This window comes from Rhinoderma darwinii, chromosome 1, assembly GCF_050947455.1.
Source record: "Rhinoderma darwinii isolate aRhiDar2 chromosome 1, aRhiDar2.hap1, whole genome shotgun sequence".
In the NCBI taxonomy this organism is placed as follows: Eukaryota; Metazoa; Chordata; class Amphibia; order Anura; family Rhinodermatidae; genus Rhinoderma; species Rhinoderma darwinii.
Window position 1 is genome coordinate 629932216 of NC_134687.1, and position 26924 is coordinate 629959139.

The 26924-nt window shown below is 42.5% G+C and overlaps 1 protein-coding gene across 1 annotated transcript in view; it reads left to right on the plus strand.

Moving 5' to 3' along the window:
* The window catches only part of LOC142658123 (uncharacterized), a 35109-nt gene extending 11771 nt beyond the window's left edge, over positions 1–23338 (plus strand). The window contains exons 6-8 of the mRNA XM_075833936.1: positions 988–1116; positions 1271–1385; positions 21075–23338. Coding sequence (XP_075690051.1) covers positions 988–1116; positions 1271–1385; positions 21075–22807 — 1977 coding nt within the window. The 3' untranslated portion in view covers positions 22808–23338. The remainder of the gene's footprint in view (positions 1–987; positions 1117–1270; positions 1386–21074) is intronic.
* The last annotated feature ends 3586 nt before the right edge of the window (positions 23339–26924 follow it).

Consider the following 26924-nt stretch of genomic DNA (forward strand, 5'->3'; position numbering starts at 1 on the left):
TTTAACTTTTAATTTTGAAATTTTTTTTACGCTCCTGAAAATGTATCTAACATTTTATTTTATTTTTTACACATTTTATTAGTTCCCCTAGGAGACTTGAACCAGCGGCTACTTGGTTACATGTGGAGTCACTGAAACAGCGTAACTACGCTGTTTCTCTGACTCCCATAGTAGTGAATGGCAGTTACGGAAACAGCGTAGCTCAGCGAGTTATGCTGTTTCAGTAACTCCACATGTAATCGAGTGGCCGGGAGAGCACTGAAAGCTAGAACGGGGTTTAGGGGGCCCCGTTCTAGAGATAGATGCGTGTCCTGCATCTATCTGACATTTATGACATATCCTGTAGAGATGTCATAAATGTCCTTCATAGAAAAACCCCTATAAATGCTGTGGTCGCTATTGACCACGGCATTTAAATAGTTTAAGGGGTTTGCCATAAAACACATCCCCTATCCACAGGATAAGGGGCTACATGTGAAATCCCGGGGGGTCCGACCGCTGGGACCCCCAGCAATAAGGAGAACAGGGGAGCGAAAGCCACCCAGATCGCTACTTGAGAAGCCTGGACTTCCGGGTTCTGTGTCCGGCTTCTCTGTTCCGCAGCTCCATAGAGATCAATGGGGAGCCGCTCGCGCATGCGCAGAAGAATCCCATTGATATCTATGAAGCTGCCGGACACAGAACAATGAAATTGCTGTTCCTGGCCGTTATAGCAGCGTGTCAGAAGCTGACCCCTGCAGTGTATGGCGCGGGCTCAGCGCGTGAGCCCGCTCCATACATCACCCCCATCCAGCTCCATGATGTGCCGGAACGTCATGGGTTGGGAAGGGGTAAAGTAATGAAGCGGTCATGGTGCCCGGCGATGAGACGCAGGGACTTTTTAGCAAGATTTATTCTTGATAAAAACTGCGTCTTATAGTCTGAAAAATACGGTATAAAGTAATTGAACCCAAGTTAATTTTACATATTTTATTTTTGTCTATTTAGGGTGAAAACCTGATTGATATTAAGGTTGAGGTTAAAGATGAAGCAAAACAGGAGACGGATTTAATGACCAGTCCTTTGTATTCCCATCAGTGTCCAGAAGAAAATCACAATGTCTCGGAGAATCATCAGGTAGATGAAGCTGAGCCCTATACCAGATCTATATAGGGGGGTGTGGAGCTTTTTGGTCCTGCGGTCATAGATTTTGGTGGTTTCTTATGTTGATCTGTTAGATTCTTCGCGCTCTCTCTTGTATTGTACTGAATTGTTACATATGTGAAATCAGGGGGAAGATCAGAGTAACATTAAAGCAGAGGATGAAGCAGAAAAAGATCAGATGAGGGGCGATCAACCATGTAAGAGTGAAGTGGAGAAGGAAATTCCAGGAGGTGTTACCACAGGTAAGTAATGATGAATTTAGAAAGTGATTTGGGAGGTTTCTTAAGGTGGGGTTCCTCCTTAGTTCTACATTACAGTAACACGTCAGACAGTGTGTTATACATCGTGCAGGACCTGAGGAGCTGTGACTGCACATAGAAGTTCTCTACAAGGTAATTACTAAAAAACAGAAGATGTGCACAGCCATGCCATGAAAAGGTATAAGTTTATTCACACGAATAGTACATGTAAGAAATAACGCATGAATAACGCCCATTGAATCAATTTTAGAAAACTGACATACAACACAAAAACATCAGAGGGATGAGGTTTCCTTTGGTTAGATTATGTGATGAGTAAATTGTATGGGGATTGCACAGTGGTGCTATATCTATCCTCTTCAGCAATACTCAATTAGCCCTGTATGTGGTAATACGGCCGGGCACCCGTTCTAAAAAGAACGACCCTATTACCACCGGAACCTGTCCCTATCTTCTCGTTCTATTTTTTCCCTAATGCTGTAATTCCTGCTCCTACACGTTTTACCCATCTATGTAGGCTCGCCAGGGAGATCTACTGAGTTGCAGTACATCAATTTTCTGCGTTTGGCAGTGGCAGCTAGCACAGCGATCTCGCTTGTTTTGTATGCCTCTAAAGCCCGCCCATTCCAGGGGGTCGGCTATCAGGCTGCCAATCAGCGGAGAGGCATTTTGAGTCATCCTCCCTCCGTGATCTGCGGGCCTTCATTGGGCGGAGTCTTTTATCGTTGTTATGGGGAATTTATATGCACATCCCCCATTGGCTCAGTCCTCTGAAACAAACAAACAATGGCTACTTTGGTGCACCGTAATTGACTAACATTTCATCCTTTAAGGGGTTATTGCTTAATATATGTAGTTCTAACATATTCATTCAACCTTTGTATATCACTGGCAGGCACTGCATATATCATGCCACATACCCTACAAACCACTATGTATAAAGCAAAACAAATGGGTATGTATAAGGCAAAGGGTATAACTATCAAGGAATAGCCATATGAGTATACAAAATAACCGTTTATTGAATACAAAAACACTACATGGAAGTTAAAAACATTTAAAATAGCATAAGAAATGCCATGTACAGATCACTGAAGGGGGAATACCACCATGATAAGTGGCTAGCAAATAGCTACCTCCTTACACTCACCTAAACCCCCAGAGCAGGCATGCAATGCATTAATCTTGAAAAGAGTGTGTAAAAATGTTGCATCAGTTAGGCATCAGATCAGCATGTCCTGTATCTCAGGCTATATGGGGGAAAAAAGGGGAAAGAAAGCCCCACGCGTATCGCCACAAAGTGGCTTCCTCAGGGGTAAGTTTGCATGTAGACATGCAGTGTCTTTATGTAGAACAGCAAATGAAAAAATAATCAGAAGTGCAATGGCCTGCACCTGTGGACACACCTACCCCAACCTCCACGAGTGAGCTGGTGAGACGGTTATTTTGTATACTCATATGGCTATTCCTTGACAGTTATACCCTTTGCCTTATACATACCCATTTGTTTTGCTATATTCATTCAACCTTTGGCGTTATCCGATAGAACTCTCAAACTACTACTAGAATTGTCTCGCTATTATTCATAGTAAGCAGCAGATGATGGGACATTATATTAACTGGTTCCGACCGCTGGCTGTGTTTTTACGGCCAGCGGTCAGGGTCCTTAAAACCCGAGCCATAGACTTTTTACGGCGCAGGTTTTAACTTGCTGCCCGCGCGATCGGGCAGCTGAATGTCGGGTCTCCGGCTGTCAGTGACTGCCGGGGACCCTGAGGAGAGGATAGAAGCAGCTTTCGCTGCTTCTGTCTTCTCCGATGTCTTTTACACAGCGCTCAATGCGCGCTGTGTACAGGAATAGAGATAGCAGCATCGGCGCTGCCTCTATTCCTCCCGGTGATCATGTGACTGGTCACATGATCGCCGGGTGCCGTTAGTGGCAGACTGCTGCTGGGTCTTACTAAACCCAGCACAGCCCTATTAGTGACAATCGTCACTATGAGAGGGCTGATTTCCCCTGTAACTGGGGCTGCTGTGCAACTCCAGTTACAGGGGAAAAGATGGTGTAAAAGAAATAAAAAAATATATATAAAGTTCCCCAAAGGTCTTTTTTGACCTTTGAGGGACAGACCATAGTATTAAAAAAATAATAAAGTAAAGTGCAATTTTTTTTTATAATAAATACACATAAAATACCCACCCCCAAAAAAACGTTCCCCCCCGCCAATCATTGTTGTAACGCTAGCGCTGACCCAATTACCCTAATATAGACATGTAATATATTAAAATTTACGGTAGACAATGACGATCACAAATAAAAGGTCTATTTTAGGGTAAAACTATGTTATTACCAAAAAAAATTGCTGAAACGTAAAAAAGCTTATTTTTTTACTATTATTTTCAAACTTTATGAATAAAAATTCTAAAATAGCAAAAAAGGTGAGTATAAAAACGATAAAAAAAGAAACCTGCATTGTCTACGGAAAAAATTTCGCAAAAATCACGTCGTTAGCCCAACAAATAAAAAAGTTATAGCCATTTAACTAACACGTGCTAAAAAGGGCTAAACGGTGTCTGGTCCTGAAGTCTCAAAATAGCCCGGTCCTGAACTGGTTAATGATCTTAGTCTTATTTTGTTCTTTTGTATTCCATATTTTATGTATTAGCATCTTCTATTGGCCTGATATATAGTAGTAGGATCTAAAAGTGGTCTGACGTGTATATATATATGTATATTATATGTTGTCTTTGGTTCTAATTCTTCCACTGGATCACCTAAACATACTTGAATTCTATACCATAAGTATACATTAGGCTTCATCACACACTTGTTAATACTATAACAATCCTGTTTTCTTCAGACTAATGATCACTGTAACACGCAGTAAGTCTCTTAAGGATAAATTGATTCAGTGCCATTTTAAAGTAGAACCCCCCGAGAAGTGTTGGCTCAATTGGAGACCTATGGTGTCTTTTAGATGTGACAGGTGCCTGGCATGCGAAGCGATACAGTTCTCTAAAACATTTACTAGCACAACGAAAGGTGCAAGCTACACAAATCAACCGTTTATCAATTGTAAGTCCAGGGGGGTTATCTATCTAGCCACATGTACGTGCCCTAAAGATTATGTAGGGAAAACGAAGAGAGAATTCAGAAGAATGCTAAGAGACCATCAAAACGACATTTTAAAGTGTAGCTAAACGTTTGACAAACTTCTGACATGTCATAGTGACATGTCAGAAGTTTGGATTGGTGGGGGTCCGAGCACTGAGACCCCACCAATCGCTAGAACGAAGCAGCTGAAGCGCTCGTGTGAGCGCTTAGCCGCTTTGTGTCTGTTCAGCTATTTCTGGAAATAAATGTATCTGTGTACGGACTCAATAGAAAGTCTATGAGCCCGTACACAGATACATCGGCTTTCCGGAAAAAGCCGGACAGACACGAAGCAGCTGAGTGCTCACACTTCTACAATAGCGAGACATGTATGACTGGCACATGTGGGAAACCCCAAAGCTATTCAATTCCAAGGGATGCAGCAGACAGATCCAAATCCAAGAGGGGAAAATTGGGACAAACAATTTTTACAAATAGAATATAGATGGATATATAGAACGCGATCAGTAGCCCCAGAAGGCCTTAATGGAAACCTCAACTATGCATGTTTACTCAGGGGGAGTTAAAAATTATCTAGAGGAAGAAGCGTAGATTTACAATTAATAATTAATCCAGAAAATCTTCCAAAATCCTCTATTGCATGTATAGTCTTAGGTACAGTCTTTTCTGAGTTATTAATATAATGTCATCGGCATAAAGTAAGACTTTATCCCCCCGTCCTCCGCTGCCAAAGCCCACTATATCCTCCTTACTTCTAAACCACACTGCTAGGGGCTCTATAAAAACCGCAGCGGAGAGAGGGGGCATCCCTGTCGAGTACCACGAGTCAGGCAGAAAGATGCTGTAAGTCCACCATTAAGCCTCACTCCTGCACTCGGTCTAACAGAATTTTGTTTTAACAACTCTCCGTCACTTTCCATAGGTATGACCACTCCACCCTGTCAAATGCCTTAGTGGCGTCCAGTGACCGGATTGAGCGGGCCCCACCTTCCCCCAACTGCATATTTCCGTACAACCTACTAAGATTATCATTGGAATTTCTTCCTGGGATAAACCCACTTTGGTCAGGATGTATGATTGATGAAATTACTTTTGCCAACCTCCTTGCCAAAGTTTAGGCATGTATTTTTACATCCGTGTTGAGGAATGAAATTGGTCTATATGAATCAATTTCTGTGGGATCTTTACCTTTTTTTAGTATGACAGTGATAATCGCCTCAAACATTGACAAGGAAAGGCCCTCATCCCTATCCGACTCCTTAACGGTTTCCAGTAATAACGGGAGTAACTCCTTTTCGTACCTTCTGTATATCTCCAACGGGAGTCCATCAGACCCTGGAGATGTATTCCCAGAGAAGGATTTAACTGCCTCCCGAAGATCTTCAACTGTTATGGGAGCTCCCAAAAATTTCTTCTGTTCGAGTAGGAAGTTTTATCCCATCCAGAAAATGACTTCATTCAGAATCGCTATCTCCCAGTTCTCCTCTATATAGATCTGACTATAACTCGAAAAATAATCTACCAGGTTTCCCAGTTTCAAAGAAGTAATTCTGACCAGAGAAAAATGGGAAATTGCCTTAATTAATTCTGTTGCGTCAAAAAGTAATTCTTTATTGCTTGTGTTACTACCAGCGGTGAGGTCCCTCTCGACACATATTATCTTTCTTCTAAGTTCACTAGTCCATTCTCGCTTTGTCCTTAAAAAAATTCTGGATTCGACAAAGCCATAACAATACAGACATCAACTTATATGTTGTGCTACGACACGAGAAAGCCTTTCTGGGACTATACTTGTTTCTCCATATGTCAACAAATCCAGTTTCCCTACAGAACCTAGCAAGAGGAGATGCTCTAACCGGAGATGGGTGATTGCCTTCTGTTCCCCTAATCCTTTCCAGTTGTTCCTCCATTATGGTGTTAAAGTCCCCAATAATCAATACTGATCCTTTATCAATTGTATTCAAAAACAATAGTACTTGATGTAAAACATCAGATTTATAGGGGGTTGGGATATATAGAAATACCAATGTACGTTTAGTGCCTTCTAGTATACCATGAAATATAATGAACCTTCCCTCTTTATTAATTTGTTATGCTATAATTTCAAATTGAATATGTTTGTATACACTAACTCCCCTAGAGTATGTTGTGTAAACCACATGGTACTCTTGTCCTGCCCATTTTCTCCTAAGCCGATTTATGTTTTCCAATATTAAATTGGTTTCAATGAAACAAATTATTGCTGGGAGATGGCGGTTGATTGTATCAAATACTGAACATCTCTTTATTCCATCCCCCATTCCCCTAACATTCCAAGCTATTATTTTAACCATATCTTTGTTAAAGGAAGTTAACTTTTCTATATTATTATTATTATTACTATTATTATGCCAGACACTTCGGAGTGAAGTAGGATCCTGGGACCGATCAAAAGAGGTGGAGAAAAACCCCAAAAACCCTAACCCCAGGAACCACCCAACTCCTTTCTCCCCCCTTCCCCTCCCCCTTCATGATCTGCTTTCTTCCTCATGCAGATCTCCATCCTAAGGACCGCCCCTCCCCACCACACCCCTATCCTCCAATACCCCCCACCATATCAGAAATGAAGAATAGCAATCAATTAATTGAATAAACAAGGCAAACATAATGTATAATCTTTGCTAAGACCACAAAAGTCCCGCACCATCCAGCCAATCCACGGAATAAAGCCATCACAATGTGGATTATGCGTTTTGAGATCTATGCTAAGGAGATCAGAGACCTACACTATCTAGCCAGTCTATGGCTTCCCGAGGGGAAAGCAAGAACATGGTACTGTCATTATATATCAATCAAAGTTTTGCCGGAAATCTCAAAGAAAATGTAATTTGAGCTTGATGAAGTCGCATCTTCACATCCCTGAAGCCACGTCTTTTCAACTGGGTTGTCCTAGAGAATTTTTCTGATTTCCGTTATATTCACATGTTTTAATTTCTCTGCTTTTCCGGAGGATAATATCTCGATCTTTACAGTTCAACATCTTGAGTAATATAGGGCGAGTGGACTCACCTGGTGTAGGTTTTTTTCCCTGGAACCCGATGAGCTCTTTCAACTCCAAATAAGGAGGATAACGACTCTTTTCCTGTCAGATCAATTAGCCAAGACTGACAGAAAGAAATACAATCTTTCCCTTCAAGGCCTTCCTAGGAAATCAATTATGCACAGATGATTCCTCCTTGCTCTATCTTCAAGTTCAAGTACTTTGCTTTTTAAGGCCCAGTTTAGAGTTTTTTGACACGTTTTATGATGCGGAAAACGTGCCAAAAAACTGCCGAAAATGTCTCCCATTGCTCTCAATGGGAGGCGTTTTTTTTCTTCCTGCGAGCGAAAAAAACGCTCGCGGGAAGAAGTGACATGGCCTATCTTGAGGCGGTTTCCGCCTCCAAAAACCCATTGGAGTCAATGGGAGACGTAAAAACAGCGTCTCGAGCTGGCAAGGTGTTATTTGACGCGTAATTTGGTCAAATAACGCACAGGGTAATTCCGCCTGCAAAAGACAGCTAAGCCCAGCCCAAAAAAAGGGGCTGGCATTTCTGCTACTTAGCTGGAGGCAGCCATTATTTTCCTTGAAAGAAACGAGGAAGAACTCCCCTGAGGAAAAGAGAAATCATCTGCAGACCTCCATCCAAATTTTTAAAAAGTAAGTACATTACTGCTCACCTCTGCCATACATGCAGGTAGATGTGCTAATGTATTTATTTATTTTTTTTCGCTGCAGTTCATTTGACTAATTTATTTTTTTTAATTTTACATTTCAGGAATCTCAGAAATCTCAGAGGTGTACCATCGCATGGACATTAATGTTGGAAAACTGATTTATGAAGTGAGTATACAATGGTTTTTTCATCTAGGGGCCTGTTCACATCAGCGTTGTGTTTCCGTTGAGGGGTTCCGTCAGTGCTTTCGGTTGGTGTGACCCCTCAATGGAAAGGCAAACATAAACTATAGATTACATTTGCATCACCGTTGATTTCAATGATGATCGATCCGTTGATAATGGTTTCCGTTTGTCTCTGTCGTGCAAGGGTTCTGTCGTTTTGATGGATGTAAGGGCCGGTTCACATCAGCGTTGGCTTTCCGTTCAGGGGTTCCGTCTGAGATTTCCGTCGTGGAACCCCGCAACGGAAAGTAAAACGGAAACCACAGCTTCCGTTTGCATAACCATTGATATCAATGATGAGGGAAACATTGCTAATGGTTTCCGTTTGTCACCTTTCCGGCAGGTTTCTGTTTTTTCGACTGAATCAATAGCGCAGTTGACTTTCCGTTGCAGGGTTCCACGACGTAAACCAGTGACGGAATCCCTGAACAGAAAGCGAATGCTGATGTGAACCGGTCCTAATATCGTAGTCAACGGAACCCCTGCACAACGTAGACCAACGTAAACCATTTGCACCCGATCCGTCAACTTTGAAACCAATGGTGATGCAAACACAAACCTCTAGCTTACGTTTGTTTCAGTTTGGACTCCGTTCATGGGTGCTCCATTCATGAATGGAGCCCAGAGTGAGATGTGAACGAAGCCTAATGTATGCTTTTTTGTAAGGACTGCGTTTACATTTTTTTGTGAATTTGTTTAGTCCATGTTCACGCTGGGCGGATACGCCTAGTATAATGTACACAGCATATCTGCCTTGGCAGCCCCAGGGAATGCCAGCAGAAATGTCATTCTTCGAAATTAGGGCCTGTTCACATCAGCGTTGACTTTCCGTTGATAGGTTCCGGCTGAGGTTTCTGCCGGAACGGTGACAATCGTAATCCATTAGCAATGTTTCCGTCACCATTGATATCAATGGTGATGCAAACAGAAGCTAAGGTTTCCGGTCATTTTCCGTTGAGGGGTTCACCTGACAGAAACCTCCGACACTGTGTTCACACTAGCGTTGCCCTTCCGTTGAGGGGTCCCAACGGAGGTTTCCGTATCCCCTCAACGGAAAGGCAAACTGAAACCTACGCTGCAGCTTTCCTCACCATTTAACTCCATGGTTTCGGAAACCTAGCTGTATGGTTTCTGTTTGTCGTCATTGTGACTTTTTCACGGAATCACTAGCCCATTTTGAACTAGGTTTCCGTCACCTAATCTGGGTCTTATCGGCAGCATTTGCGTCCTGTGTGAACATACGGTTTTAGTGGATTTTATGCAGCGAGTGGATGAGATTTTAAATCACATCCAGTCTGCTTCTACTGTACGCTGCAGATTTTCCACTATGAAATACCTTTCATCTGAACATACCCTGTGGCGGATCATAAATTGTGTGTGCAGGACTATGTTAGTTGAGTTAATAAACTGACCTTTCAAATGTATTTTTATTACAGGTCCAGTCACATCCCTGCCTATAAGGCAAAGGCGTGGCCGGGTACAGTGACCGTAATCTGCGTGAAGATGCATGGCTTGATATATGTAAGGCACTGTACCCGGCCTGGACTAGCCTCTCACCAGCTGAAAAAAGGCGTAACGGTGAGTATGTCTTTGTTTTTTTAAATTGAACTTTTTTCCACAGGTTTTTTTATTTCTTTTTTAAAGTATTTTAAAAACTAACTTAAATTTTCTTTGCAGAGGAAGATGTGAAAAAAAGGTGGAAGAGCGTGCGGGACCGCTTTATGAAGGAGGTGCGGAAGGCCTAGAGGAGTGGGGGATCTCCATCTAAAAGACCATAGGTCCCTCACCATGATAAGCTGCTGTTCATCTTGCCTAGCAAGGGACAACGGCGGTAAGTATTGATGCCTATGTTTGAATTTTCCTATGTATTTAATGTTTATTATTATTTTTTCACAGAACTGAAGGCAATTTCCAAGAGCCAGAGGCACCTGCCACCCAAGATGAACAGCAGCAGATGGAGAGGGGAACCCACTCCTTAAACATCCACCCATCATGAAGCGGAGTGGGAAGATCAACTGGCGGGATGCTTGGTGGCCACTGACATGCCACTGGGGGTGGAGACACCTGTCTCCTCACCCTTGTCGGCCTCACATCCTGATGCCCCCCCCCCCCTGTGGCCACCCAGGTCCGTGATCCCGCCCCCCCACCTGCACCTCTTCCATGCGGGGTGCGTAGATGGACCCCCCGGCTAATGGTGAGGCAATTGGATGTGGAGAGTGAGGCCATGTCCCTTATCCGGAGGGTGCACGGCGATGACAAATTTGATTTCTTTGGGTACGCGTTGGCATCTTCCTGCACCAGATGCCAACGGAAAGGCAAGACAACTTTAGATCATACTGTCACGCTGTGGCGGCAGACGTCTCGAAAGGCCCCGCCCTGCCGGAACTGGGTGGACCTATCACTCAGTTCCGGCAGGCTTTAGGGCTCTCAGGCCCAACTTTCTGGCGCGATCTCCACCGCCACCCAGAGCCAACCACTTCCCGCTCCTGCCTCTTACCCCGCTCCTCCCGTGCCCACTGCTGGTGCCCAATTTTTCAGTTATTTTTCCCATACCACCCTACCAGCAGTGGGCCACAGCCTACTTGCTCAAACCCCCCCTCCCACTGACCCTCGTTACTACAATCTTTCGTTTAGCTCTGGGTGGAGGTGGACATGTTTTTGTTTCGCAGACATCACTAAAATAGGGGTAAATTAAGGTGGGTGGGTAATAAGGGATCTGTTTATTGTTGATTTTCTTTTGTTTCGTAATAAATTATTTTGTGTGTGTATTTTTTTTTTTCGTTAATTTTCTTAGCGTTTTCCCACGTGAGACATTTATGACACATCCACAGGATATGTCATAAATGTGAGGTGGGGGTCCCAGAGCTGGGATCCGCATCTATCTGACTCCAGAACGGGACCCCCTTCATTTTCGTCCATGAAAAAGGTTATATGGTCGTGAGTTACGTAAGCAACTTAACTCCCTGAGCTACGCTGTTTACATAAGTCTAATAGAAGTTAATGGTAGTTACGGAAACAGCGTAATTCACATGCTACGCTGCTTCTGTAACTGCCATTCACTACTATTGGAGTTACGGAAACTGCGTAGCTCAGCGAGTTACGCTGTTTATGTAACGCACGGCCATAAAACCTTTTTCATGGTTGGAAAACACCTCATTCAGCGGCTGAACAGGGTTTAAGGGCCCCGTTCTTGAGATAGGTGGGGGTCCCAGAGGTGAGGCCCGCATCTATCTGACATTTATGACATATCTAGTCGATATTTGATAAACGTTCCTCATGGGAAAACCCCTTCAAGGGATACATATCCCATTAGCGTAAATCCATTCTATTTAGGCTTTGTTCACATCTGCGTTGAGGTCCCGTTCTGACGTTCCATCGGAGGTTTCCGTCAGAAGGGGACCCTGAGGAGACACAAACTGACACCGAATTTGAGCGTTTTTTAGCAGCGGAAAGTCTGCTACAATTGCTGAACAAATTCTGTTACGTGTGGACAAGCCCTTCATTCAAACTTATAGGAAAACACAACACATATATATTGCAACAGATATAAAATTTTATTTAAGTATACTAGGTCTTTAAATTAAAGCCAAAATAACAATGTACATAACACAAAGCCAGCAAGGGAAAGTTGATAGCAGGCTGGTTGATGAAAGAGTTTGGATGGACAGGCTGCTCTCCACTGAGATATGCAAATTGCCACGGCACCTTCGGGACTCATAAAGTAGTCCGCAAAGGCATCTCTCACTTGTACAGCACGGTTGGATGGACGGCCAAAAAAACAATTGCCAGTTAGGTCACTAAAAGCTGCCTGTTGCTCCACGCCCATGTCCAAACTGTCAAAGTCCCGAGCATAGATGTGGAGCACACAGGCAGCTTTAATGACCATGTCAATTGTGCCTGGATCCAACTGCATTGCGCAGGTGAAGACCCTCCACTTACTACTCGTGATCCCAAAGGTGCACTCCATGAAGCGTCGTGCCCGGCTCAGCCTCATGTTGAAGACTCTCTTCCGATTTGACAGAGGTCTTCCAGGCATTGGAATACTGCCACAGCAGACCAGAGGGACTTCCACCACCATGGCCATCCCAGCAGAGTCAATACATGCATCCCAGCCTGTTCCGGCAACCTGGCCATTGTTCTACGCAGTACTCCGGCTACAGGCCCACACGAAATGGACAGGGTTTGAAACGTGTTGATGGCTGTTTATATTTTGACAAACAACGTGTTAACATGGAGGTGGCAGGTGGTGCTCCGCTGCAATATGCCACCTCCATTTTAACACGTTAACTGTCTGTCATATAATTTGTGTTATTTATTATATTATATTTTGATTTACCATTGTTATTTTGACTTATAAAAACTTTTCACCAGTTTAATTTTTCTCTTTGGTTTTTACATGTTGTTGGTGGGTGTGTTGAGTGTATGTGTTGTATGTGTGATGCTAGTGTACAAGTGCAGCAATTCATCCTTTTTAACAATTTTTTTTACATTTTCTTTTTTTTCATATTTTGTTTCACTTTATTTTTCTTTTCCATAATGTTTTTGTTTTATTTTCACAAGTTTTATTTTTCATTTAAAAAGAAAAAGAAAAGCAATAGAAAAACACCTTGAAAAATCAAAAATGTTTAAAATAAATACAAAAAAATGTAAACGTAAGTGAAAAAAAAGGTATTTTTGCAGAAATACTTTAAACTCGCAACCCGCGTTAAGGGTACTCATTCTCTTGTGAGTCTCTACACTACACTACACTAAACTAACGTAAACAAAACATACTAAACTAAACTGGAAAGGCAACAGTCCAGGACTAAAGTATCTACTGGATAGCATCCATCTGCCATGAATCTTCTCCCAGAGGTGAAGGGAAGTAGTCAGCATAGAGTTCCCAGATAGCCAGTCCTGACAATCCAGGTCTTCCATGCTGATTCTGTTCCAGGAAGATGGTGGATGTTGGCATGTAGTGCTCCAGCTCACCGTCCAATGTAGCGTTGTTGGTAGAAACGCAATACCTCCTCCTATTCAATACTTCCAGCATTGGTGCTTGCTGTACGAATTGCAGAGAGGACCCAATCCAGGAGAACATCATCCACAGTATCGTAGGACATCTAGCTAGATCAGCAGAGGAATCGGACATAGCTCTCAACAAAGCAAAAAATGCCAGATAAAATGGCTCCTGAGCGATCATGTGACCTACTCGGGTTTGGGACAGATTGGTAACATAAATTCCAGCCTTCCACATTATTTGCTAATCTGTGAATACTGGTGACACACAAATGCACTACAGAAGTTTTTTTTCTGACAAATAGTCCGCAAATACAGACAACGGATCCATGGTTTTGCGGACAACAAAACCACTTCTGTCGCGTGCATTAGGCCTTAGAAAATACAAGGTCCCCTTGACAACTTTGCACACAAGTCACAAGGGGACATGTTGTCTCAGGGTATTTCCGGAGTACAACGGAATATCCGCTGCAATATCACGGAATCAGATCTCCACTATAATCTGCTGTACACTTAATAGCTCTTTTGAAACATGTCTTCTGGTCGGTCTACCAGTTTTTGTTTAGTCCTACTAGGGGATTTGAAAATGCAATCGCTTGAATAATAGAGTACTTCTGTATTGCAGTGTATTGTCATTCTTAACATTATCTTATTAGGAGTATTAGGTCTTCCACTGCCATGACAACCCATTGGCACCCCGTTATTGTGGTGGGAGGGCGATGGGATTATAGACAGGTCCCTCCTGTCTAACTGCTTAGGTGCTGCGGATGCTATTGACTGTGGCATCTTAGTGGTTAAATGGCCTGGATCAGATTTTTTTACCATTCACCCACGACTGCAGCAGAGAAGATTCACCCCCAGGGACAGGAAACCTACAGAATAAAAAGATTGAGCCTCTCAGTTCAGTGGATTCCAGTCCCTGGAGAGGAAACCTATAGTCACTGGTTTACCTTTTATTAGAGCGGTGGGAGAGTTGGAGGAGTCCAGTCTTCAGAGTCTTCCTGGCTAGCCATCCTTCTCCGTCAAGAAGTGCTGGCCTGAAATCAACTGCAGGAGAAGATATTGAAGTCTAACGTTTGGCGTCCTAGCGCTATATAAATTGAAACCCCTGAGCCTAGCATCGCATTTGGGTTTTCTTGCTGGTAGTCTGAGATGGAGGAGCAACTACAGCCGGTCAGAGGTGGCAAGAACCAGGAAGGAGGGCTGTTGGGTAGTGTGGCAAGACGGAAGCCTTTTCTAACAAATAAAAACATCCAATCCCGGCTATGTTGTGCAAAGACCTAAATCAAGTCCGTCAAAAGTACGTGGGAAAATGTGTTCTTTTCTGATGACACCAAGATTTAAATTTTTGCCATAATTCCATAAGGTATGTTTGGCGCAAAGCAAACACTGCACATCACCAAAAGAACACCATCCCCACAGTAAAGCATGGTGGAGGCAGCATTATGCTTTGGGGCTGTTTTTCTGCAGCAGGAACTGGGGATTTAGTCAAGGTGGAGGGAATTATGAACAGTTCCAAATATCAGTCAATATTGGCACAAAACCTGCAGCCTCTGCTAAGAAGATGAAAAGGAATTTCACCTTTCAGCACGACAACGACCCAAAGCATACCTCCATATCAACAAAAGAATGGCATTACCAGAAGAAGATCAGAGTTTTGGAATGGCCCAGCCAGAGCCCAGACCTGAATCCCATCGAAAATCTGTGGGGTGACCTAAAGAGGGCTGTACACAGAAATCTGACCGGTTTGGAGTGCTTTTGCAAGGAATAGTGGGCAACAATTGCCAAGTCAAGATATGCCATGCTGATAGACTTCTACCCAAAAAGACGGAATGCTGTCATAAAGTAAAAGGGTGATTCAACAAAGTATTCGTTTAAGGGTGTGCAGATTTATGCAATCACATTATTTTTGTTCTTTATTTTTATTATTCCACCCTAAAAGATTTCAGTGTGTTTGTGTATATAAATATACATACATACATACATACATATATATACATACATACAGTGTATGTGTGTATGTATGTATGTATGTATGTATATACACTACCGTTCAAAAGTTTAGGATCACTTAGAAATTTCCTTATTTTTGAAAGAAAAGCACAGTTTTTTTCAATGAAGATAACATTAAATTAATCAGAAATACACTCTACATTGTTAAAGTGCTAAATGACTATTCTAGCTGCAAACGTCTGGTTTTTAAATGCAATATCTACATAGGTGTATAGAGGCCCATTTCCAGCAACCATCACTCCAGTGTTCTAATGGTACATTGCGTTTGCTAACTGTGTTAGAAGGCTAATGGATGATTAGAAAACACTTGAAAACCCTTGTGCAATTATGGTAGCACCGCTGTAAACAGTTTTTCTGTTTAGAGGAGCTATAAAACTGACCTTCCTTTGAGCTAGTTGAGAATCTGGAGCATTACATTTGTGGGTTCGATTAAACTCTCAAAATGGCTAGAAAAAGAGAGCTGTCATGTGAAACTCGACAGTCTATTCTTGTTCTTAGAAATGAAGGCTATTCCATGTGAGAAATTGCCAAGAAACTGAAGATTTCCTACATCGGTGTGTACTACTCCCTTCAGAGGACAGCACACACAGGCTCTAACCAGAGTAGAAAGAGAAGTGGGAGGCCCCGATGCACAACTGAGCAACAAGACAAGTACATTAGAGTCTCTAGTTTGAGAAATAGACGCCTCACATGTCCTCAACTGGCAGCTTCATTAAATAGTACACGCAAAACGCCAGTGTCAACGTCTACAGTGAAGAGGCGACTCCGGGATGCTGGCCTTCAGGGCAGAGTGGCAAAGAAAAAGCCATATCTGAGACTGGCTAATAAAAGGAAAAGATTAATATTGGCAAAAGCACACAGACATTGGACAGAGGAAGATTGGAAAAAAGTGTTAATGGACAGACGAATCGAAGTTTGAGGTGTTTGGATCACACAGAAGAACATTTGTGAGACGCAGAACAACTGAAAAGATGCTGGAAGAGTGCCTGACGCCATCTGTCAAGCATGGTGGACGTAATGTGATGGTTGCTTTGGTGCTGGTAAAGTGGGAGATTTGTACAAGGTAAAAGGGATTTTGAATAAGGAAGGCTATCACTCCATTTTGCAATGCCATACCCTGTGGACAGCGCTTGATTGGAGCCAATTTCATCCTACAACAGGACAATGACCCAAAGCACACGTCCAAATTATGCAAGAACTATTTAGGGAAGAAGCAGGCAGCTGGTATTCTATCTGTAATGGAGTGGCCAGCGCAGTCACCAGATCTCAACCCCATAGAGCTGTTGTGGGAGAAGCTTGACCGTATGGTACGCAAGAAGTGCCCATCAAGCCAATCCAACTTGTGGGAGGGGCTTCTGGAAGCATGGGGTGAAATTTCTCCCAATTACCTTAGCAAATTAACAGCTAGAATGCCAAAGGTCTGCAATGCTGTAATTGCTGCAAATGGAGCATTCTTTGACGAAAGCAAAGTTTGAAGGAGAAAATTATTATTTCAAATAAAAATCATTATTTCTAACCTTGTCAATGTCTTGACTATATTTTCTAGTCATTTTGCAACTCATTTGATATATATAAGTGTGAGATTTTCATGGAAAACACAAAATTGTCTGGGTGACCCCAAATATTTGAACGGTAGTGTATATATATATATATATGTATTTAAACTTGAGGGCGTGGTCTGGTGACGGTTCCTATGATTTGATTTTGAACTTAATAACTGTTTAAACAGAGTTCATCTCTTCTACTATGAGACACACTGAGTTGGGAGGAGAGTCTCCACCTTTTTATTCTGTAGGTTTCCTGTCCTTGGGGTGGATCCTCTCACTGGTGCGGTCATGGGTTCTGAAAAATCAAATTACTGTTAAGTAATTATCATTATCTCAGAGTCCGGGCATTATAGCAGGGTGTCAGCTGTAATATACAGCTGACACCCACTGCATATGGAGAGGGCTTATCTCTTGAACCGGCTTCATACCTTCCTTTTCAACTTCCGCCGTATATATACGACGGATGTCAAAAAGGGGTCGAGAATTTTTTATTTGTGTTTTAAATTATTATTTTTTTCTTTAAACTTTCAGGGTATCTCAAATCTACCAGATACATTAATATTAGGGGGCACCTAGTTCACATTTTATTATTGTACATACAAAGACATTTCAGCGATGATCACCTGTACTCCGAGGCCACTTCATTAGGGCCACCTTTTTCGTACTTGATAGGACCCTCTTTCTCCTTAGAACAGACTATCATAGTGGAATGATATAACAATATACTGGAAACCTTCATCACAGATTCTGATTGATATCCTCTCTCTGTCTATTCCACTACATCCTAAAAATGTTCTATAAAATTGCGATTTGGTGACTGTTCAGTCATAAGGACTCATTCAGACCAGCGTTTTTCACGTCCATGTGCTGTTCGTTGAAATAACTGACAGTACATGGACCCATGCAAATCAATAGGGCTATTCACACATGCGTGATTTTTCATGCAGCGTGTGTCTGTTGCGTAAAGCTCACTGCATGTCCATTATTGGTCCGTGTTTGTGCGTCAGATTCGCCCATTGAACTCAATGGTTGCGTGAAAATAACAGACGGCACATGGGCAACATCCGTGTACTGTGCGTTGTTAACGCACTGTTGCTAAGGAAATTGGATATAAAAAAAACACTAAGTACTTGCAGATCAGCATGGACAAACTAGTGGAGGAGTTGGAGGCAGATTGTTCCATCCTGTTGAATAAAAGTCATGACAAGGTCCATAGATGTGGAAAACTCATAACCTTGGTGCAGGAGAGGCCAGAGTTATGGGACACCGGGGCGTATGTGTACCATGACTGCATCAAGAAAGAAAGATGCAGCATGGAAGGCCATTGCAAAAAGCGTGGTCCAGTGCAAGGCCTGCTGAGAAATCTTGGTAATTGCAATCACAGTGGAGCCTCTAGCTTTAAATATTGCATATAGATTCCCCCTTCATAAATTTGTGTCCCTGTTATGCAAATTTTAGCGTAAATACACTACCATACAAAAGTTTGGGGCCACCCAGACAATTTTGTGTTTTCCATGAAAACTCACACTTATATTTATCAAATGAGTTGCAAAATGACTAGAGAATATAGTCTAGACATTGACAAGGTTAGAAATAATGATTTTTATTTGAAATAATAATTTTCTCCTTCAAACTTTGCTTTCGTCAAAGAATGCTCCATTTGCAGCAATTACAGCATTGCAGACCTTTGGCATTCTAGCTGTTAATTTGCTGAGGTAATCGGGAGAAATTTCACCCCATGCTTCCAGAAGCCCCTCCCACAAGTTGGATTGGCTTGATGGGCACTTCCTGCGTACCATGCGGTCAAGCTGCTCCCACAACAGCTCTATGGGGTTTAGATCTGGTGACTGCGCTGGTCACTCCATTGCAGATAGAATACCACCTGCCTGCTTCTTCCCTAAATAGTTCTTGCATAATTTGGACGTGTGCTTTGGGTCATTGTCCTGTTGTAGGATGAAATTGGCTCCAATCAAGCGCTGTCCACAGGGTATGGAATGGCGTTGCAAAATGAAGTGATAGCCTTCCTTATTCAAAATCCCTTTTACCTTGTACAAATCTCACACTTTACCAGCACCAAAGCAACCCCAGACCATCACATTACCTCCACCATGCTCGCCAGATGGCGTCAGGCACTCTTCCAGCATCTTTTCAGTTGTTCTGCGTCTCACAAATGTTCTTCTGTGTGATCCAAACACCTCAAACTTCGATTCGTCTGTCCATAACACTTTTTTCCAATCTTCCTCTGTCCAATGTCTGTGTGCTTTTGCCTATATTAATCTTTTCCTTTTATTAGCCAGTCTCAGATATGGCTTTTTCTTTGCCACTCTGCACTGAAGGCCAGCATCCCGGAGTCGCCTCTTCACTCTAGACATTGACACTGGCGTTTTGCGGGTACTATTTAATGAAGCTGCCAGTTGAGGACCTGTGAGGCATCTATTTCTCAAACTACAGACTCTAATGTACTTGCCTTGTTGCTCAGCTGTGCAGCGGGGCCTCCCACTTCTCTTTCTACTCTGGTTAGAGCCTGTTTGTGCTGTCCTCTGAAGGGAGTAGTACACACCGTTGTAGGAAATCCTCAGTTTCTTGGCAATTTCTCGCATGGAATAGCCTTCATTTCTAAGAACAAGAATAGACTGTCGAGTTTCACATGAAAGCTCTCTTTTTCTAGCCATTTGGAGAGTTTAATCGAACCCACAAATGTAATGCAACAGATTCTCAACTAGCTCAAAGGAAGGTCAGTTTTATAGCTCCTCTAAACAGCAAAACTGTTTACAGCGGTGCTACCATAATTGCACAAGGGTTTTCAAGTGTTTTCTAATCATCCATTAGCCTTCTAACACAGTTAGCAAACACAATGTACCATTAGAACACTGGAGTGATGGTTGCTGGAAATGGGCCTCTATACACCTATGTAGATATTGCATTAAAAACCAGACGTTTGCAGCTAGAATAGTCATTTAGCACATTAACAATGTATAGAGTGTATTTCTGATTAATTTAATGTTATCTTCATTGAAAAAAACTGCTTTTCTTTCAAAAATAAGGACATTTCTAAGTGACCCTAAACTTTTCAACGGTAGTGTATATATTTCAGTCCTTTACGTCATGTGCCCGATAGAGCTAATGTGACCGTAAAAATGAAACACAAATGACATGTTGGCCTTGTAGAACATGTTTAAAGGTTTAATTGCTCCTTGGATTAATATATATATATATATATATATATATATATATATTTATTTTTTTAACAGTGGATGACGTCAAAGTCCGCTGGCAAAGCACTAGGGACTAATATAGATGTGAGATGACACACAAAGGGAGAAGTGGTTCTGCTCTTTCCAAAAAACGATCGTACCTGTTCACTCAGCAGCTTGCATTTTAGGCACCCGGTTTTTGAAATTCGATCATAAATATCCTAAAAAATTTAAAAAGTCACATTGGTTATTAATACATGTAGTTTAGTGTAACTTATATATATATATATATATATATATATATATATATATATATATATATATATCCTAAACTTAGCTCAGAGGACAACCTAGAGGAGAATAAAAAGGAGAAGAGAGAGGTGGAGGAGAGCACACTAACTTCCCCGGCCCAGGAATACCCGGGTCCCGATGATCCAGCCAATCCAGGGACTTTGTTCGTGTGAATGGAGCCTTAGTCTATATAGACCTCGTTGTCATGTCTGTGAATACAGCCTGAGATGTGTGCTTTATCTCATGACACATTATCTTGTTGGACAAGATTAGAGTGTCAATAACAATTCTATGTTGTTGTATTAAAGTGATGCCCAATTGGTCATATTTTAAAGTGTTATATAAAACTATATACGACTGGAATCACACGTGCTGTTTTTGTGGCAGATCTTGTACAGTTTGTTTTAGGAAAAGCCAGGGATGGATTCAGTAGGAGTGGTTTATACTTCTCCTTCCTGTTTGATCCACTTATGGCTTTGGCTCAAATAGCTGCACCAAAAACTGCATGTGTGTTTACAGGCTGATCGAATTGTCATCATTTGTCTGCTTTGTGGTTTGGGAAAAAAAAATTTAATACATTTTTATTCCTAACAGAAACACCCAGGAAGAACACTGAGGAAAACTTCATGTTGTTGCTGAATTATAAAGTAGAAGATGAAGATATCATGCAGCACTGTTCAGGAAAAAAACTCACCCTCAATGTACATCCAGGACTTCACAGTAGAGATCTATTATATAATTCCCCTAATCACGAGGCACCTTCTCCTGACCAATCACAGATTGTTACCACAAATACAGTTCAGAAAGAGGTTCAAAGGTTTCAATGTGGTAAACAGTTTTCAAGGAGCTCAGGTCGTTTTATGCACCAACTAACTCACAGAGGGGACAAGCCATACTCCTGTACACTCTGTGGAAAGTGTTTCAAAAGGACATCAGATCTTGTTAAACATGAGAGAATTCACACAGGAGAGAAACCATATTCATGTTCAGATTGTGGGAAATGTTTTACACAAAAAAGAAGTCATTTTATTCATCAGAGGATTCACACAGGAGAGAATCCATTTTCATGTTCAGAATGTGGCAAATGTTTTAAATATAAATCAAGTGTTGTTAAACATGAGAGAATTCACACAGGAGAGAAGCCATACTCCTGTTCAGAATGTGGGAAATATTTTAAAGATAAATCAAGTCTTGGTAGACATGAGAGAAGTCACACAGGAGAAAAGCCGTATTCATGTTCAGAATGTGGGAAATATTTTAAAGATAAATCGGGTCTTGTTATACATGATAGAAGTCACACTGGGGAAAAGCCATATTCATGTTCAGAATGTGGTAAAAGTTTTAAAGATAAATCAAGTCTTGTTAGGCATGAGAGAAGTCACACAGTAGGGAAGCCGTATTCATGTTCTGAATGTGGGAAATGTTTTAAAGACAAATCAGGTCTCGTTAAGCATCAGTACATTCACACAGGAATGAATCCATTTTCATGTTCAGAATGTGAGAAATGTTTTAAAGATAATTCAAGCCTGGTTATACATGAGAGAAGTCACACAGGGGAGAAACCATATTCATGTTCACTATGTGGGAAATGTTTTACAAATAAATCAATTCTTCTTAGACATGAGAGAAGTCACACAGCGGAGAAGCCATATTCTTGTAAGGAGTGTGGGAAATGTTTTAAAGATAAATCAATTCGTATTAGACATGAGAGAAGTCACACAGGGGAGAAGCCATATTCATGTTCAGAATGTGGGAAATGTTTTAAAGACAAATCAACTCTTGTTAGACATGAGAGAATTCACACAGTAGATAAGTCGTATTCATGTTCAGAATGTGGAAAATATTTGAAAGATAAATCAGGTCTTATTAAACATCAGAAAATTCATACTGGAGAGAGTTCACTTACATGTTCAGAATGTGGAAAATATTTTACAAATAAATCAATTCTTGTTATACATGAGAGAAGTCACACAGGGGAGAAGCCATATTCATGTTCAGAATGTGGGAAACGGTTTACACAAAAAACAAGTCTTGTTATACACCAGATGATTCACACAGGAGAGAAGCCATACTCATGTTCAGAATGTGGAAAATGTTTTAATCAAAAATCAAGTCTTGTTAAACATCAGAGGATTCACACAGGAGAGAAGCCATATTCATGTTCAGATTGTGGGAAATGTTTTACAGATTCATCATATCTTGGTAAGCATGAAAGAATTCACACAGGAGAGAAGCCATATTCATGTTCAGAATGTGGGAAATGTTTTGCACAAAAATCAAATCTTGTTAAACATGAGAGAAGTCACACAGGAGAAAAGCCATTTTAATGTTCAGAATGTGACAAATTGAAATCATCTCCCAGTCCCCAAGAAGCAACAATTCTCTTCTCTCCCACACTTCCTCTTGTTCACTTTCAGCATTTCACCCAATGACAGATGAAGTTTTGGCTCCTCTCTTCTCGCACTACTACCTTCATTAGCAGTCGTATTCTCTTGCACCTCGTCCAGTCTATCTCCCCAGCTGTCACTACTCACCTACCTAAAATATTTAGCCACTGTCTTCTGGGATATCTCCCTCCTATTTTAACCCCTTATAGAGGATCTGCCACCAGATTTCACTATAGAAACTGCATACACTATTAAATAAATCCCTTAGACCTGATGAAGCTGTTGGGCTTACCTTAAAAATCCATGCCAGAATGGCTGTATATTCCTTTGTCAAAGTTTTCCTGTCTGATATTAAAATTAGTATTTTACGAGACAAAGTGTTCTGTGGGTCAATGCGATTACGGCGATACCAAATTCATATAGTTCTGTTTTATAACTTCTACAAAATAAAATTTTTATTAAGCGTTCAAAGTGTGTAACAAATTACGTTATATATTGATAGTTCAGGCTTTTCCGGACATGGCGATGGAACTTAAAGGAAACCTGTCACCAGCATTTCACCTATTGAACTTTACTTATCCCTCACTGGCAGCTGCTATCAAAAGTTCATTGCCATTATCCCCTCTCCTAAACTCCTCCGACTGTAAATAACGGTCTGCAAACATTTTGCGCCTTTTATTGTAATAATTCGGTGTCCCGTCGTATGCACACACCAGAAGAGGACATCAATGCACAAGCGCTGTATTTTGTGTGCTGGAAGAAGGCGTAGAGCTGTCAATCAAAAGCAAGGAGGCGGAGTAAGACTTGAGGAATGAAGATATGACTCTTTTCAAATGAAGAATTGACTCTTTTCAAACAAAGATGTGACTCTTTTATGCTCATTAGCATACAGTGCAGGAACACTAAAAAACTTCATACTAAAGCTACAGAGCCGACTAAGAAGACAATTATAGGTTATATAGAAATTATTTTTCACCCACTACCACCAGGTATTGCTGGTTTAATAGGTGAAATTCTGGTGAAAGGTTCCTTTTAATGCTTATATATTTTACATTGTTTTCATAAAAAATGTGAATAGGTTTTTTTTGTTAACTTCAAACACTTTTTTGTATTACGTAAAAACGTGTTAATTTATATATTTACATGTTTTTATTTTTAAACCCCCCCCCCCCCCCAGAGTGGACTTGACCGTGTGACTGCTGGTACCGCACACTGCAATACTTCTGTCTTGCAGTGGATGGTACTTTTTTAATAGGAGAAACACGGCAAACGTGGGGGCCTTATTAGACCCAAAGGCTCCCATGACAATCATTGGGATCCCGCGATCACATCGTGGGGGGGCAGATGGTATGGCATTCTAACAACTTAGATGCAGTGTTTGTGTAAAGGATCTGCCAGACACAGCTTCTGTGTCGACGCCCCTGGTTAGTCAGTCTGCACCTGCTCCTAAGTCTGATAGAGTGACGCCTTCGTCCACCACTCAGGCTGGGAGGCTGAGGAGTGGGAGATCCTATCACAGCCTGGCCAGACGGAGCTAGCTCCCGCCCTCTGTATTTATACCTTCATTTCCTGCTTCTCCTTTGCCTGTGATTCTGCTTGTTTCCTTGCTCTGCTTCTACTGCTTGTACTATTTGTCCTCTGCTTCATATTGACCCTGGCTTTACTGACTACTCTCTTGCTCTGCGTTTGGTACCTCGTACACTCCTGGTTCACTACTCTTGTTGCTCACGGTGTTGCCGTGGGCATCTGCCCCTTTTCCCTTAGCTTCTTTGTACCCTTGTCTGTCTGTCGTGCACATAGTGAGAGTAGGGACCGTCGCCCAGTTGTACGCCGTCGCCTAGGACGGGCCGTTGCAAGTAGGCAAGGACTGAGTGGCGGGTAGATTAGGGCTCACCTGTCTGTCTCCCTACCCCGTCATTACATAATCACAGGCCCATATACCTTTTCTACCCTGGTCCCTGACACATCTATGGACCCCCTTGAGACCCTGGCTCAGCAAATGCAGGGCCTCTCCCTACAGGTCCAAGCCCTGACTCAGGGGCAACCTGCATGATGCTACCCTGGTAGTGCCCCCCACCTCACCTCTTGAACCCCACCTCAAGTTGCCTGACCGGTTCTCAGGGGACCGGAAGACTTTTTTCTCCTTTCGGGAGAGTTGTAGGCTCTATTTCCGTCTAAAGCCCCACTCAGGTTCTGAGAGCCAGCGAGTGGGTATAATTATGTCCCGGCTCCAGGACGGGCCCCAAGAATGGGCCTTCTCCTTGGCTCCCGACGCCCCTGAGCTTTCCTCTGTTGACCTTTTTTTTTTTCTGCTCTCGGGCTCATATATGACGAGACTGACAAGACTGCCTTTGCCGAGAGTCAGCTGGTGACCTTACGTCACGGTAAGAGACCCGTTGAGGAGTACTGTTCGGACTTTAGGAAGTGGTGTGTAGCTTCTCGGTGGAATGACCCTGCCTTGAGGTGCCAGTTTAGATTGGGTCTGTCGAACACCCTGAAGGACCTGTTAGCTATCCCTCTTCTGACTCTAGATCAGGTAATGGCTTTAGCGGTACGTCTTGACCGACGTCTCAGGGAACGATGACTTGAACGTTTTTGTGCCTTCTCCTCTGGCTCCCCCATGATGGCTCCCGAGGTGCCGTTGCTTCGTTCTTCCACGGAAAACTCAGATGAACCTATGCAACTCGGGGCCTCCGTGTCTCCCCAACAACGTAGAGAGTTCCGCAGGAAAAATGGTCTCTGCTTCTACTGTGGGGATGACAAGCATCAAGTGAACAACTGTCCTAGGTGTAAGAATAAGCAGCCGGAAAACTTCCGCGCCTAAGTGACCATCGGGGAGGTCGCTTGGGCGCACAGGTATTTCTCGTGAATATGAAACCTAATAAGATCTTGCTTCCCTTTCAGGTCTCTTTTGGTGGTAGGTCTGCTACCGGCAATGCCTTCGTGGATTCAGGGTCTACTGCTAATATTATGTCTGTGGAATTTGCTATGTCTCTAGCTATGCCATTGATTGAATTGCCTAAACCTGTCCCGGTAGTGGGTATCGACTCCACTCCTCTTGCTAATGGTTATTTTACGCAGCATACCCCTGTTTTTGAACTCCTTGTTGGCTCCATGCATTTGGAGCAGTGCTCTGTACTGGTGATGCAGGGATTATCGTAAGATTTGGTTTTAGGCCTACCCTGGTTGCAGATGCATAATCCCACGTTTAACTGGAATACTGGGGATCTTACCAAATGGGGTAATGAATGCATGACGTCATGTTTTTCTGTTAATTTTATTTCTCTCCCTGAGGGTGTGAACACTCTACCTGAGTTTATTCAGGACTTCGCTGATGTTTTTTCTAAAAAGGCCTCCAAAGTGTTACCTCCTAATAGAGAGTACGATTGCGCAATCGATTTTGGTACCAGGAGCTAAGCTCCCTAAGGGTAGGATATTTAATCTCTCTTGTCCCGAACGTGAAGCAATGAGAGAGTATATCCAGGAATGCCTGGCCAAGGGTTACATTCGCCCCTCTACTTCTCCGGTAGGTGCGGGCTTCTTCGTAGGGAAGAAGGATGGTGGTCTTAGGCCGTGCATCGATTACCAAAACTTGAATAAGGTCACTGTAAGGAACTAGATCCCCCCTTTTTCTGTAATTTTGGGTTTAATCCACGCTTCTCCATTTCACCTGGTGGTTCCAACAATCCCGAGGTAGATGTCGTTCATCGGGAACTGTGCATAGTCTGGGCCCAGGTTCAGAAGAACCTAGAGGTGTCCCAGAGCATACAAAAGACTCAGGCAGATAGTAGACGTTCTTCTAACCCCTTGTTTGTGGTTGGGGATCTGGTGTGGCTGTCTTCTAAAAATTTGCGCCTTAAAGTCCCGTCCAAAAAATTTGCTCCCCGGTATATAGGGCCGTACAAGGTCATTGAAGTCCTTAACCCTGTCTCCTTCCGACTGGAGTTACCCCCGTCTTTTCGAATACACGACGTGTTTCATGCCTCCCTCCTGAAACGCTGCTCCCCGTCCTTGGCTCCCTCGAGGAAACCTCCGGTCCCTGTTCTCACCCCTGAAG